This window comes from Podarcis liolepis, assembly GCF_965112155.1.
Source record: "Podarcis liolepis genome assembly, chromosome: 5".
Lineage (NCBI taxonomy): Eukaryota > Metazoa > Chordata > Lepidosauria > Squamata > Lacertidae > Podarcis > Podarcis liolepis.
The window spans coordinates 76,241,802-76,258,264 of NC_139556.1; the positions used below are offsets into that span (position 1 = coordinate 76,241,802).

Genomic DNA, 16,463 nt, shown 5'->3' on the forward strand with positions numbered 1-16,463 from the left:
CAAATCTCCTTGCAATTGCAGCTCATTTGCAAAGTTTATGGTGATTTCAAACACCATACACAGTGAAAACACATGAGGGTCATTTAAGTCCAGTCTCTGTGACTACATAGATTACTCAGCAGGGCCCCTTGTATTTGGAAGAGAGAGCTAAGGCTTAAAACCACCTGGCTGTACGTCAGATTTTTGTCTGTGCTGAAAAGTAAGGGCTAACAAGGCTACATGCCAGCTGCTGTGTTTATGTTTCTCGTAAATCAGGCCAGAGGTGTTCAAGAGAATCACAGCCTAGCATTAAAAGGCTATCAGCTGCTTGAACTGAGAAGATCACCTCTGCTTCCTTTTAGCCACGACTCAACCTGAGGTGCTTGCTTCTTTTGAGGCTATTTTCAGTTGCCTGCATAGAACCTTTTTAAAAACAAAAACAAAAATGCACTCATTGCTCTATGCCAGAGATAGAAAGTTCTCTGACTTTACTAGATCACCTAGTTGACTTTACTAAAGTAAAGTAGTACAGCTATTTTGACTGCACAAATCTAATGCTGTGTGATTTTGGGGATCTTTTATAACATCTTTTGTATGCAGTTTTGCCCTAATATACACATTGTTGAAAACAACTTTTCCTAATACAGTGTATTTTGCATGTTACTTTCACTAATAAATGTATTTTCATGCACATTTTGTTCTATGGAATTTTTATTTATTTTTTACAAATTACTTGGCTGGAGAACTACACTGAAAAATTCAGAGGCGGGTGAATTTCAAAGGATGGCTGTGTTCCTGTTCATATATTGTTTCAGAATGTGCAAATTAGGTAGTTTCACCTTTAAAAGTGAACTGAATTGAATTTCTCTCCCATCCCTATATCCTGATACTTTTAACTGGAGAGGAATACTTTAATGTTGTAGCCAGTGCATCGCTCTGGACCTCACAGCTTTCTTTTCATCTTACTATCTATGAGTATTCTCACATGTGAGGCTAAAAGCAGAATATTGGTTAAAGCACCATTTAACAGGAATATACAACCTTCAATGCATGTTTGCATTACAAATGCCTTCCTTTCACTTTCTTTCCTATATTATTATTCACAATAATAATAGTGTTTACACAAACAGGCTAAGAGAGGCTAACAGGCAGTTTAAACATTATTCAGTGAAACATTTTAAAGGATTCTATGTGGGTTTTAATGGCTGTGGCTGAGTGACAAGGGAAGGGCTGGCATATCACATTAGCGAGTTGGAAGAATATGTTGGTTTTCAATGTGACACAGGTTGCTCTGAATCTGCAAATTAGGAAGACACTAAAACTAAGCAATTACTACATCTATGTGTCTGAAGCAGCTAAATATAAAAGCAACTTGGAGTACCTGTGCTGTGCATTACGGTGTATTTGCACTAATGAAAATTGCAGGCAGTTCATAGTGATACACCAGAGATTAGTGCAAGGTGCAGTATTCAATTGGGAAGAGTGTATGTACACATATGTGCATCAGTTTACTGCCCACAGGCACAAAATTCAGACTCTGACCACTGTTGTGATCAATGTGCTGAGGATGGAATGCTGTGTCATCCTTCACCATACTATTTGAGCAGGAATTCATGTAAAGTACTTTGTTGTACAGATAATTCCAGTGGGCAAAGCTGAGGGAGATTAATGCCCCCAGTTTCATCCAACCAGGTCTCTGTAATACAAGCTAGGTCAGCATGCTTAAACACATTCAAGTCCTGGATAGCTGTTGCTTTGCCATTCACTGACCTGGCATTGACCAACAGATTTCCAACCCAGAGGGACTCTTGTCAAGACTATCCAGGGAGAACAGTATGGGAGTAACCAGCAGCCTGTTGTGGTGCCCCCTTTGAAGATAACAGAACTAGCTCCTGAATATCTCCCTCCGTCCTGCAAATTCCACACCCCTGGTTAACAAGTTGGTTGTATGTTCAGTTCTTGTTCCATTGCGAGTCTATTTATTTATTTATTGAGCGTATACTAATATATTTGGATCCAGAATGGAATATACCTATTTTAAACAAACAAGCAAGCAAGCAAGCAAGCAAGCAAGCAAGTGTAGTGGTTGGGAGTTACTCGTGCGTAATCCTGCTCCGTTTGAGCATTAGATTGCCTGGTTAAACCCTCCGGACTGCGCAGCCCATCTTAGCGTGGCTGCTCTTAGTCACTCGTAGAATCTGTCTGTGGGCGTTTCTTAAAGCGTTGCCAACATAAGAGTTGTTTGACGCCTAATCGTTTCCGCCTTTCACTGCGCGGGAGTCTCCTGCGCAGGGTGGGCGTGGGCAGCGGGGTGCTTGGGCTCTCCTCACTAACTTCCAACGAAGAGTCCTGGAGCCCCTGCACCTCCCTGTCCCGTTGCTCTCCTGGATCCCTGGTGTTACACTCATTCTCTTCCCCTTCTTCCCAGCTGAGTCTCCCCCTAGCGCTGGGACCTTCTCCTGCAGAATCAGAGACCCTCTCCTTCTCCCGTGCCTCTGATGTCAGTTCCCTGACAGCAAGCAAGCAAGCAAGCAAACAAAATAAATAAATGCTCACATAAAACAGGTGTGGGGAATTTTTGGCACACCAGATACTGTAGCACTGTGAGTCCCATCAGCTGCAGCAAACACTGCCAATGGCCAGGATTGATGGAAATTATAGTTTACCAGCATCTAGAGGTCCAGAGGTTCCCCACACCTGGTCTGTAACATTGCTCCATTACTGATTAATGTATCAATTTGAGCCTGGTTGGCTGAGACCATTAGTAATACCTAAAGATCTGAACAACTGTTCATTTCTCGGAAAACATGCAATTTGCTCGGTGGCAGAAGTAGTTCTGGTAACCTAGACTGTTTTCTTCTAGACTGGAAATGTTTTCCACTTTGCTGAAAGTCAAAAGGTGGTAGGACTATAAGTACCAATAAATCCTGACATCTAGGTGATCTTCCCATTCTGGAAGTGTGGATTAATTATCTCTAAAGGGCTTACCGTATCTACCACTGCAGCAGAGGGTAGTGGACCATGTCCAGAAAGGTGTTATTAAAAAGAATGAGGTCTTTTGTCACACTGAAACACAACCACTTGGCTGCCCAGATAAATGTCATGCAGCTCTACAGAATGCCAGATTTTAAAGGATGATTGTTCAAGATGTGTTTAGAAATGCTCATTGCTTCATAGGTAGCACCACAGCCACAAACACTAGCTATCAGGATTCCAAAACACAGAAGATACCTGGTCAGGACTCTTCATGTTAACCATCACATAGTTTTGGCCTAAGTAGGGAACATTAACTTTGTGGTGGGACACGGGTGGTGCTGTGGGTTAAACCACAGAGCCTAGGACTTGCCGATCAGAAGGTCGGCGGTTCGAATCCCAGTGACGGGGTGAGCTCCCATTGTTTGGTCCCTGCTCCTGCCAACCTAGCAGTTCGAAAGCACATCAAAGTGCAAGTAGATAAATAGGTACCGCTCCAGCGGGAAGGTAAACGGTGTTTCCGTGCGTTGCTCTGGTTCGCCAGAAGCGGCTTAGTCATGCTGGTCACATGACCAGGAAGCTGTACACTGGCTCCCTCAGCCAATAAAGCGAGATGAGCGCCGCAACCCCAGAGTCGGTCACGACTGGACCTAATGGTCAGGGGTCCCTTTACCTTCACCTAGGGAACATTAAGGAGTTCAGTATCACTGACAGAAGAACGTCATTTCACCAACTGGCCAGAGTGATAATATTTGCCTTGTATAAAACCTTTAATTCAGGCTTCTCCATTAGTTGTAACAACAAGGCTATCTACTCATTGCCTTTACCTTGCTTCTCTGTGCCTTTGCGTTCACCCAGTGTTTGCTTAACCTAGAGATGTTTAAGAGGCAATACAATAGGCATTTTCAAATATATGAAGGGCTGTCACATAGATGATGAACCAAATTTATTCTCAGTAGCTTCAGATTAGGGATGGCGGGGGTGGGTGTGAATTGATTCAGTTCTCATTGAAAGGCGAATCTATGAAACAATATGTGAACTGAAACCCAGCTATCCTTTGAAATTCATATTTATCTAATTTGTGTAACGCAGTTCTCCAGCCAGTGTTCACTGATATGAAGGTATCCAGGGAAATTAATATATCAGTGAAAATAACATTATAAAATGGCTTAGAGAAATGGTTTGCAAAAATGTGTGCATATGTCAAAATCGCACACAAAAATGTGTTTTATTTGGAGAAATCCACACTAAAATGCTGATAAATCTTCATGAAGATTTTTTGCTGTTTAAATAGATGTAAATTATTGCACAAATGTGGAGAACTGAATTTAGGATTGAGAGAAAAGGAGAAACACAGAGAGCAGAAATTGACAGATCCTTCCACACCTATTCCAGAGAGCGGAATCCAAATGAATGGGCTTAAATTCAAAGAAAAATGATTCAGACTAACCACTCCTAAAGGCATGAACTATATGACAATTTAATAAACTGTCTTGGAAGGCAGAATACTGTTTCTTTCATTTAGTGGTTTTTAATCGGGGACTGTTGGTTGATTCATGCACTTCCCAGGGCTTGAACTGGCTGACATCTGAGGTCCCTTTCAGTGCCATAATCCTATGATCCTCATAGGACTTGAGCCAGACATTAATTATAACAATTTCAGAACATTGACCTGAATGTCTCTGTTGTTCCCACCGTGTTCTCTCACTTTTGTGTATCCCAGATAGCACAGGTCAATTTGACCCTTTCCAAAGCTCTCCACTCTACACTGAATGAGGACTGTCAACATCCACATATACAAAGCTGTGCTTGCTGTTACCTAGCGGGGCTGACTCTAATAGAGTATCACTCCATTATTACTTTTTGCACTGTGCCTGCCTGGCAAGGATTGGGGCCCAGTTCAGTGCTCTCTTTGAAATGATCACAACATATTCTGGCAGCTGATGCAATTATCTTCCTGATGTTTCTGAAGGAAAGGGCAGACTGACCCGGCATTGGGATGATAATGTGCATGGGAATATTACAAGAGAGCAGAAATGTATCAAGATTCATTTTCATTCACCAAGCATTTTTCAGAAGAATGGTTTTTATCACAAACTCTTTCTGATAAGATGCTGTCGTGCTTGGAACCAACCCTCCAAAAGCTGTAATTCTATATCAGTGCTATTTTGATGAACATTTCAAAGCCTCAGAGAGATTGTCGCATCCAGGCTAATGTTCTCTGCAGACAAAAATATTAAAAACTTCCCTGGTATCTCCTGGCTGTTTCAATTACATTTTGTTCGTTAAAATGAATAATGTGATCATAAGCTTCTTGATTCATGTGTTTTACGGAATTTTCTTTAAAGCCACAGACCCTCCCAATCTATTGCTTTGAGACTGCTATGACTGAAAAGCAATATACAAATTTTGTAAAAGAAATGACAAACCAGCCAATCAAAAGTGGCCATGGAAAGAAGACAAAAGTCCCTATCAGAGAAGAATGGCAGATTAAGTTGATGGATTATGCCAAAATAGAAAAAATGACCGGAAGAATCAGAAACCAAGAAGGAATGGGGAAAATTTATAATTTATCTTAAAAACCATTGTAAACAGCTAAAATCTTTGTAAGATTGGAATAACACTTGTAGTTTAATGCTGAATTTTGGATATAATGGAGATTTAAAAGGCTTGGATTATTATAAAAAATGCAGGAGGAAATAGTTAACAAAAGGACCCACAAGGGGAAGAGGGAGATTCCTCGGAATCTTGTTTTTATGCTGTTTGTTGGATAATTGAGTGTAAAACTTTAAATAGAAAAACTAAATAATTTTATTTTAAAAAGTGGCCCTGGACTAGGTAAGGAATCAAATATATTTATTGTAATGTTCTCTTCTGGTCTTATTAAATATGAAATAAGTAGTTATACTATCTATCTATCTATCTATCTATCTATCTATCTATCTATCTATCATCTATCATGTATTGGTTTTGCTGCATCTTCATGATTATCCATCTTCCCCCCTGTAGTAGCATGTAGGGAGGCACAGTCAGGTCTGTGTTTCTGACCTAGCTTTCCAATGCCATTTGCTGCTGCCACTTACCAAGAGCAAGAGGGGCAAGGCAGCAGGGAGTGTGGTTCAGGCACAGCAGCAGAGCCAGGTGGATGCTCCTGCTCCTGCAGCTTCACCTGCACAGAGCTCCCAGCGGCCTTGCCTCCCACCCCCTCTCAGGAACTGGCAGGGTTGAATGGCATTGAGAACCCAGCCCCTGCCACCCTGCCAGCTGCTATTGCTTTCCCTCCCTCTAAGAGCAAATGTGAGCTTCTGAATGGGAACCAAATTGCCTTTACAAAACCATATTTATATGCATTGTTTATATGCCATTGTGTTTTCTTTTGACGTGATTATAGTGATTGCTATAATTGCTTAAAAAGCATCTTAAAAAGCAGAGACATCACCTTGCTGACAACGGTCTGTATAGTTAAAGCTATGGTTTTCCCAGTAGTGATGTATGGAAGTGAGAGCTGGACCATAAAGAAGGCTAATTGCTGAAGAATTGATGCCTTTGAATTATGGTGCTGGAGGAGACTCTTGAGAGTCCCATGGACTGCAAGAAGATCAAAAGACCCTGATGTTGGGAAATATGGAGGGCACAAGGAGAAGGGGATGACAGGATGAGATGGTCGGACAGTAATGGTCGGACTCAAAGTAACTAACATGAATCTGACCAACTCCATCAGTCCATTTACACCCACACCCACCTCCACCCACCAGGTCCATGTTTCCGGTCAGCATGCAGAAGGTCCCAGGATTAATCCATGGTATCTCAAGGTGGGCTGGGAGAGACTTCTGCCCAAAAACCTAGAGAGCTGCTGATGGTCAGTATAGGGAATGCTGAGTGAGCTAGGTGGAACAGTGCTCTGACTCAGTGTAAGGAGCTGCCTAGGTTCCTATGCACAAAAGCACCTGTGGTCTTTGATGAAACACAGTTTAAAAAAATGATGCAGTGATGTGCCTCTGTTTCTCTGTCATGGAGCTGGATCCAGAAATACTCATCTGGCAGCAAAGCAGATCAACTGGCAAAAGTAGGACCCACCCCCAAGAACAATAGGATTATGGGGAATTTCAGCTTGGTTCTCCCCTTTCCGGTAGAATCCCTCAGCTACTGAGGAAGTTTCAAAAAAGTTTGTGATATGCCATGGGTGTCTGTGTCATTTGTTCAAAGTAGGGGGATCAGTTGGGCCATGAACAAGTCATTGAGCAAACCTGGACCCCAGCCTTACTCGATAGAAAGTACCACAGAATACGACCACAGAATACATCACCATCTAGGCTGACATTTGATGCCTGTGGCCTCTAAGATAACAACAGACCTTTTAAAAGTTTTACTTAGCAGAAGGCTTGTTAAGGCTCTCCTGGCAGAGATGGTGCCAGTATTCTTCTCCCTTAATGAAGACGCAAACCTTATTCTTTGCATTAATGAGATCCCTTCCTGGTATACTGTCAGTATTGTTATATACTCATTATTCTAGCAGAAGGAACAAAATAAGCAAGGGAACAGAAAGGGGCAGGGGGTGGGATTTGATGCTTTACCTGTTTGGTTCTCATTTTGGAGTCTGCTGACAGATTGTTGTATGTATAATGGGCCTGCGTGACTCCACAAAAAAGGACTGCCACGATTCCTGAAATACAAAGAAAAAACCACAGTCAGCTGCTTCTATTTTCTCCTAGAGTGAGTTCAAAGGGATTGGGAGGCAGATTAGCCCGCCTACAAACTAATTAAACAGCGCTAAACACTTTTTTAAAGCCTGAAGGAAAATGTTACCATTATATCCTTCAAATAAACTAAAATTTAGCCTTGATCATAATAACTAAAGGTCAGGATTCTTTCCAATCTCCCTGTAATTCCATCTGTCTGGTGAATATCTACAAGGGTCTGTTCTATGCACATCTGATTGTTCAAAATTACTGCACAACCATCCAGTTTAAAATCAGACAAAATAGTGCAGTGACAAGTCAGAGCCAGTTCTGCTATTAGGTAGAATGAGGCAGCTGCTCCAGGCAGCAGAAACTGGGAAGGAACGGGGAGCGAGATATTGGAGGATAGAGTTGTGTTTACCATGTTGCCTTTCCTGTGCCGCCTGAGGTTGCCTGCGAACTGTGTTTCAAGTAACTGCGCCTAGCATTATGGCCTAAAAGATTTATTCTCACATTGGCAACAATATAAATCATCTGGTAAAATTAGGGATTTTTCAAAATATCATTAACCATGTGATTCTTAATAAAAATGGAGAGAAAAGTTTCCTGGACACCATTTCTATTGCAGCCTGGAGGTGCCTTTTCAGATTTCAGTACTGGTGTGGGGTTCAGAATCTTCAGTGCAGGGACAATATTCAAAGACCTTCTCTTTGATATATTCATGATTAATTGACAAAAAAGCCATGCATTTTTGATCACATGCTTATTTATTTATAGAACATTTATCATCCGCCCTTCACCTGAAGGTCCCAGGGTGGAGAATACATTCATATTTAAACAAAACAGCAATAAGACACTAAAAATATTTTTTAGTAATTCATCATAAAGCCACAAAACATTAAAACCACCAAGCAGTAGCAGCAGCATAAATATGCCCATAGAACTTAGCTTGCTCTTCAGATAATGAGGTTTCCCTTATTTTTCCTGAGACCTTCATGGGATTTACTCCCCTACTGATATTCTTTAAAAGATGCATCGCCACACTTTGAATCCTAAATGTATATTACATGTAAGAGTATTTGCACTAGATAATACCCTAAAATACACAACCCCAATGCTTTGTTAAGTTGCCTCTATATTCCCCCACCTTTTTGAAAACTGCATTATACTGTATTCTGCCTTCTTTTTCTCACTAGATTAGTTGTTATCATGCTAACAACTCAGGGCAGCATTCATGATTGGCATATTCCACAAGATCTTCTGATGTCACAGTTGCGGATGGAATGGGACACCTTCAACCTCTTTCTGCATTCGAAAAGATGGTATTCTCTGGGAAGAAGGATTGATTGTAAACCACTCTAGGAACTGTAGCTCTATAAGGGGAACAGGGGTCTCCTAAAAACTCTCAACATCCTTAACAAACTACTGTTCCCAGGATTGTGTTTAAAGTGGTATAATTCTGCTTTAAATATATAAAGGTAAGGTAAAGGGACCCCTGACCATTAGGTGAACGACTCTGGGGTTGCGGCGCTCATCTCGCTGTACTGGCCAAGGGAGCCGGCGTAGTACAGCTTCCGGGTCATGTGGCCAGCATGACTAAGCTGCTTCTGGCAAACCAGAACAGTGCACAGAAACGCAGTTTACCTTCCTGCCAGAGTGGTACCTATTTATCTACTTGCACTTTTGACGTGCTTTCAAACTGCTAGGTTGGCAGCAGCAGGGACCAAGCAACGGGAGCTCACCCCGTCACGGGGATTTGAACCACGACCTTCTGATTGGCAAGTCCTAGGCTCTGTGGTTTAACCCACAGCGCCACCCGCATCCCTTTAAATATATAGTTGCATATTATATGGCCAATGTGTGTAAGCCATGCGCATTACCCATAAATATGTATGAAACACAATGCGCGCCTCTACTTTTCTGTGTCCCCACCTAAATGGCCCTCCATTGTTATCATCATATTGCTGGGATTAGGCACGAATGGAATCATAGAAGGGACCTCGAGGGTCATGTAGCCCAACCCGTTGCATTACAGGAATCCTGCCCACACCCACCCCTGTCTAGTCCTGTTGTGTTGGATGAGATGGTTAGTAAGGCTTGAGGATGTGGACAAGGTGCTTGGGTTGGTCAGGGCGACCACTTGCGCTCTGGACCGTTGCCACCTTTGTTGATAAAAACTAGCAGAGAGGGGACAGCTAGATGGGCCAGGGCGAGTGATTAATGCTTCCTAGTGAGAGGGGTGGTCCCTGTCTGCTTGAAGAAAGCAGTGGTAAAACCACTCCTCAAGAAACTCTTCCTGGATTTGGAAAATCTAAGTGACTACCAGCCAGTTGCTAATCTCCCCTTCTGGGGCAACAAAGCAGTCAACTCCTAGGAGATGAGGTTCCTTCATGCCCCCAATAAAATATATGAGGGGGCCATACAACCCCCTAAGTTGATGGACATTGCTATTCAAAGGGTGTGTGCAATATTTTATTCGCCCTTCATTCGTAGATCTCAGGTTAGTTCACAGCATAAAAATGCAAGCTAAAAAAAAGAGAGAGCATGCTTTGGAAGACCAAAATCACATGACAGCAGCCCCTCATTACTGTATGTGAGTTATAAAGTGTGCATTATTCTTTATGGGGAGATGTATTAGTGGAAATATTCAATTTCCTTCTGACATCATCCAGCTTCATCTTTCAAACTGCTATCCCCTGAAAAGCATTTGTCATGAAAAAAATAATCACTGGTTCTCTTCTCATTAAATGTTAGCGGGGCCTTCTGCTTCTGGGTCTGAAAGCAACCAATTCCTTCATTGGGAACCAATTTTCTACTAACCTGGATGTTCATTTTCAAGGAAACTTTACAAAGTTCCAACATTAGAGAAATATTGGTTACTTTGATTGCTGTAGCTTGAGAAATTCCTTCTCAGCTGCAACTGTGAGAAGAATGGGTACTTGCAATTAAATAATAGCCAACTTTCCACCCTTTCTGTTGCTATTTGATCATCATAATTGACTGAGTCAGCAGCATCCACCATTGATTAAAATGAGCAACAGTGCACAAGTAAAAATCTAAGGTAAAATGAACAATGGAATTTCTCCCTCACTAAAGTATGACTAAATCAAATAAAATATAGATTGGGGGGAAGTGATAACAAAAAAGATGCTTCTGCCAAATCTATTTGCAGGTATGAAAACCCCAACTGTGCCAAGTTCTTTGATAATGAGCAAGAAATAAATCTAAAAAGACGCTAAAGTGGGTTTTCAAATTATGTATTTGAAGGGTTTCTTATTGTATGAAACAAAGTTTGCTTCCTCTGAAATTAGGGAGGAAAGGATCAGGGAAAATAACATTCCAAATAGAAAGAGCTGCAGTTTATCTTAGAATATAACGTTGATCACATTAATAAAACTTGGACATTCACTTCATGTCTCTGAGTGATGAGGAGTTCCAGGGCACAGGGCTCAATCATATTTGTTTTCTTTCGGAAGGAGGTCATTGGAGGCATATTGGCATTCTGTAATATTTATGTTTATTTACAAATATACAAGCGGAGTATATGGTGAACAGCTTAAACACCCCAAGAGACAACCAAAATCCATGGCTCCAGCATCAGGTCTCCAGGGAGACTGTCAGGACTCCAAAATGCTGTTAGCTCACAGAATCCCAGATCCAAGTTTGCTGAGTCTCTATGCCTCTCTCCAAAAGTGATTTCTATTGTTATTGTTACACACATCACCATCCCCTTGCTAGATGTCCTCTGAGAACTAGGCTAGCCTATGGATGAGGAATCAGGCATCCTGATGATGTCATTGGTCTTCAAGTCGCCTTAGCAGCAACCAGCATGGTCAATGGTCAGGGATAATGGGAACTGTATTTGGAAGGTTACAGTTGCCCCATCTTTGTTTTGTCCATTGAGAAGTCCAGCTACTGATAACAATTAACCAATCTTCCTAAGCAAGGTGATACTTAGCAACGTTGCCAAGGAGGGCTATTGATGTAAATAGGAAAAAGAAAACTATTAAGCGTCAAATAACTGCAGATTTTTTTTATATAGGTAAACTCTGTTGATAATAGTTACCAGAACTATCCCTTTATGTAAAGGGAAATACATTTCCCCCCAGAGTTTTTGGTTGTTCTTATAGGAAAGAGTCCTCTTGAAATAAACCTGAATTACTACTTCTGGGCAGTTTGTATCAAATCAAAACCAGGGTGACAATATCTCCAAGGACTATTTTAATTGGAATGTCCCACACAACTGGATGTCAGAGTGTCGCTTTGAGGCTTTTGTCAATTGTGCTGTACAAACTGTAAAGCTTGACAGTACTCTAAGGCTTTCACCGGAGAGTCCTAGTTTGCGTCTGGCTGACAGGAAGCATCAGAAAAGTGGCTGAGTTAAACATTTAGGGCATTCATCCAGGGACCTGACACTTTGCAATGACATCTCAGCAGAGAGATAGCACCCTGTTCTAAATACAGCTCAGCTGCTTCTTTAAAAAAAGTTGTGTTTTCTAGGGTTATTGTCATTCTGAAAGGACTGTTGCAATTTAACAGACCTTGTATTCACACACTATGATATCTATAAAAGAGTTTGATATTTGTTCCAGACTTTCCATAGGGTGCTGAGTTTAAACACTATTATCTGTATTTCCTCTCCCAGGAACAATCTGTGAGTTCAGAGGAAAAGAAATATAGGAACTATGGCTGAACTGAAAGATCTTATGATATGTTTATTGTGTCTTGAAATAAAAGATGGTGAGGGAGGGTTTCACACACATGTGCCTTTTTTGCTGTTTTTTTCAAAATCCTTGTGATGATTAAGCTCCTTACCAGATTATTTTCTCCCTATTTTTAAACACAAAATATATTGGCATGAGGATGGAAAGCACTGTCCCCAGTCTATGTTGACTTCAGACATTTTCACATAGCCAAATCTCATTGTCTACAATTCTTGTGATGAAGCTAAATGGCGATGCTTTTTGCCCTTGCTTTCACACAATTGCTGCCACCACTAAGTGGAATGAATACTTCACCTGCTGTTTATGGGTTTCCTTAAAATTTCTGAAAGGGGCTGCTCCATCCTGAGTATGGGGGAAATTAACAATGTGGTGGCCTTTTGGCTTTGCAATAACAGAAATCAAAATAAGAAACTTTTTCAGAACAATCCTAAGCTTGTCCCACAGTTCTGATGCAGAATCTTTTATAGTGATAAACAGGAGCCCATGGGTATTGCTACTGCCCCTTTAATAATAACACAGTCAAACCTCGGCTCCCAAACGGCTCTGTTTTCGAACAATTCGGCTCCCAAACACTGAAAACCCAGAAGTAAATGTTCCGGTTTTTGAACGTTTTTAGGAAGCCAAACATCCAATGCGGTTTCCACTGAGTGCAGGAAGCTCTTGCAGCCAATTGGAAGCCGTGTTTTGGTTGCTGAACATTTCAAAAGCCGAACGGGCTTCCGGAATGGATTATGTTCAACAACCAAGATTTGACTGTATATGCTTAAGGACAAGAAAACTTGTATCCAATATGTGGAGCAGTGTGCATGGCAACTGTTGCTGGCAATTTTCAGGTCATAATGCCATGAAACATTAATTGCTGAATTAAGACCGGTTACCATAGAGTGTTGTGTTGTGAAATAACCCTTCTGATTCATGCTGTGAATTGAGTCCCTTTGATGTGTTACTCATATGATTATAGCTTCATTTAATCAAGGACCAATGGGGCAGAGGTGCTGCCTATGCACCTGAGAATGTACGGGCTAAAGACAAGAGAGAGAGAGAGAGAGAGAGAGAGAGAGAGAGAGAGAGATTTCTTATAGAGATACTTCATCACAGATGGAGCCTACATATGTATATCTCTACATGCATTGGCTTCCCTGTCTTAGATGTTCACATCTAATATAAGGATGTTGAGGGCAGAAACAGGACAGGAAAAGCAACGTAGGGCCCCATTACCTCTGTCTAAATTCTGTAGCCCCATGTATTAATGCACAAAGGAAACTGTGCTTCTCATCACATTGGTGGACTGTCAAAGTGTATCACATTGATTTTAGAAGCTCAAACATATCAAAATGCAACTGCTGGCAGGAGACCTAAAGTGGGATGCATCTCATGCCATGCTTTTAAAGAGCTTGAATAGGGGAGTTGCCATTACAACTGCTGATACATTACCGGTGATGCTTAGATACACTGGTTGGGTAGACTTACCTTTACAAGGCCCAATTTATATGCTAAGCAGGTGACCTGGTAGCTTTGAAGATGTCAAATGGCACAGTTCCCAATTTACAAGGCAAGCCTCAAGTGTGAAGCAACACCCAACTGGTTTGCATAACTTTTTCAACTTAGCCACAAAAATAATAATATGAGAAATAAGATATGTGACAAACAATGATTTCATTGCTTGAGCCACAGCCAGTGTAAAGTTAAATTCCATTTTTAGATGGCTGGAACATATTGTACAACCAACCATACAATAATTGACACATGCCATCTTTTCACACTCCAAGTGGCATACGTAGTCACTCCCTTCACTCAGCTTGGAAAGTGTTTCATCCTGTTCTTTTAACATATCAAGTATCTGAAATCATAGCAGTAAAATTTTTTGGGGGTGTCACTGTGAACAGATGGGTTTTACACTTACATAGTAGCTGTAGTAAACTATTTTTAGAGGCCAAGATGTGAGTGGAAGGCACAATCTAGATCCAATTAGATGTCTTTTTAAAAAAATAAATAAACCAAAACCCAAGAACATTGTAAGGAAATGAAACATCCTTTCATTTGCTTACAAACAGAAAAGTCATTTGAAAGGAAATTGCTGCTTATCCACAAGCAAATTACAAGTAAAATAAAAACTGGTCTTTCTAATCCTTTCACTGGACATACAAACACATTCATTTGCACAATCATTTAGAACAAAATTTACACAGCAAAATGTTATGGACAAGGGAATGCTCACACTTCGCTAATGGTAAGAGAGTACCATTTGTATTTATTTTTTGTACCACCAGCCTTATCTTGCCTCTGATTGTTTTGCTGGCCAACCAGTTAAGCCAGGCGAAATCCCACCTAAATTAGAAACTGCTTATTTGAAGTGGTGGCCAAGTATATTTCTCAGGAGATCTTTAACCATCACTCATTCCATTGCAGCACAATCTTACCTGACTTTTTATTTTATTTTTTACATTTTATAACCAGCACTAGACCAAGGTATAATATTTCAGACTTAAGACCAATTTTCTTCAAGAAATGATAAGAGTACAGTTCTGATCATCTAATTTGGCAGCAGCATGTCTGAAGTTCTTTGCATATCTAACATGAGTCATCCTTTGGCTTTGGTCAAAATCTCTTTCAGCTTCTGCCTTCTGGAAGAAGGTATAGGGTTGTAAAGGCCAGGACTAGCTGCCTGAGAAACAGTTTCTATGCAAATGCAATTCTGGTTCTAAACGCAGCATAAGGGGTTTCTATAGTATAGTGTATTTTAAAATGGGGTTTTAGAGTTTTTAGGGGTTTTTGAATGTTTTATGTAGTTTTTATGTAGTTTTGTGGTAGTTTTATGCAGTTTTTATGTAGTTTTTTCAATTTCATTGTCCTGCATGGGACAGTGACAATAAAGATATAACGTACCTTTGGCTTTTTTTCCAGTGGGTACCCCATTAGAGGGGTCTAGTGGGAAGACTCTGTCCAGAAGCCAAGCATGGGGGCAGATGGGCCATAGAGCTTCCAGCAGTGTCCTTGGAGGGCCCCCTAGGTAGATCCACATCTTGAGGCAGTCCCATAATCCCAGGCATGACCCTGCTCAAGTGTCAGCCCTCCATCTGGAGGCTGAGAAGGGATATATAACCAGTGTCTGAGCTGAAGTCTACCTACAATTCTAATCAGTGTCCCCCCCCCCCAAGTTCTGATACATTACAAGATGGGGTGGGAGTGCAGGCAGGGGGAGGAACGTGGCCTGATGCTAAGGTAGGGTGCCAGCAAACGGCTTTCATTTCCAATTGTGCAACTCCCCACCCCAATAATAACAAAGAAGAAGAAGCCTCAGGTGCCAGAACAACTTGATCAGTGTTTGCTTTCATACTATGTACCTTTACGAAGAGGGTGGAGGAAGAAAAACATCTTGGGCCAGCCCGGGTCTGACTTCTCAACGATTTTAGAAACAATGAATTGGTACAGGGACATGTAAGAGATGGGATATATAGTTGGGAAGGCCATCTGTGTTTGTTGATCAACTTGTGAATCTCTACTATTGCTAAATGCTTCCTAAATAGGTTGTCAAAAAATAAATAAAACAAGGAACTCCCACCCATTTATGTACATCAAAGCTGTAGAGCAGGGGGAATCCATTATTACCACTGCTTTGCGCTTAAGGATGAATGTTTCCACCACCCACACATTTTTACAATGGATATAGAAACAGCGAGCTGTGTGGGAAGCTTTCTGTAACCTCATTCTCAGAAGTAAATGTTGTGCTTTTCTTACATCACAACTGAAAGATCTGTCCCAGGCACAGGAGCTCTGATGCACACATGGAGAGCTCTCTTTTGAAACAGCTTCCCTATTCATTTTAACAGAGAGATCCAACCTGTCAAGAGACAAAAAAGGCTCCTACCATATGCATTCCTGTCCATTTTGATTTCCAGATCAGAGTGCCTAGGGATGGGCAGATTTGCCAATTTCAGTTTCTCACTTTTCCATGCTCAAGTTCAATTTTCCATTTTTCCACATCAGTTTACATTAAAAAAGCTTCATCAGCATTTTAGTGCAAATTGCTCCTAATATATATATATATGCCATTTAACATAACATACACATTTTTTGCCAATCAAGTTCCCCTAACATAGTGCGTTTT

General features: G+C 41.1%; 1 protein-coding gene across 1 annotated transcript in view; it reads right to left on the minus strand.

Moving 5' to 3' along the window:
- SLC9A9 (solute carrier family 9 member A9) overlaps positions 1-16,463 on the minus strand; it is a 266,215-nt gene that overhangs the window by 130,184 nt on the left and 119,568 nt on the right. Inside the window, exon 9 of the mRNA XM_083504179.1 lies at positions 7,527-7,615. Coding sequence (XP_083360305.1) covers positions 7,527-7,615 — 89 coding nt within the window. The remainder of the gene's footprint in view (positions 1-7,526; positions 7,616-16,463) is intronic.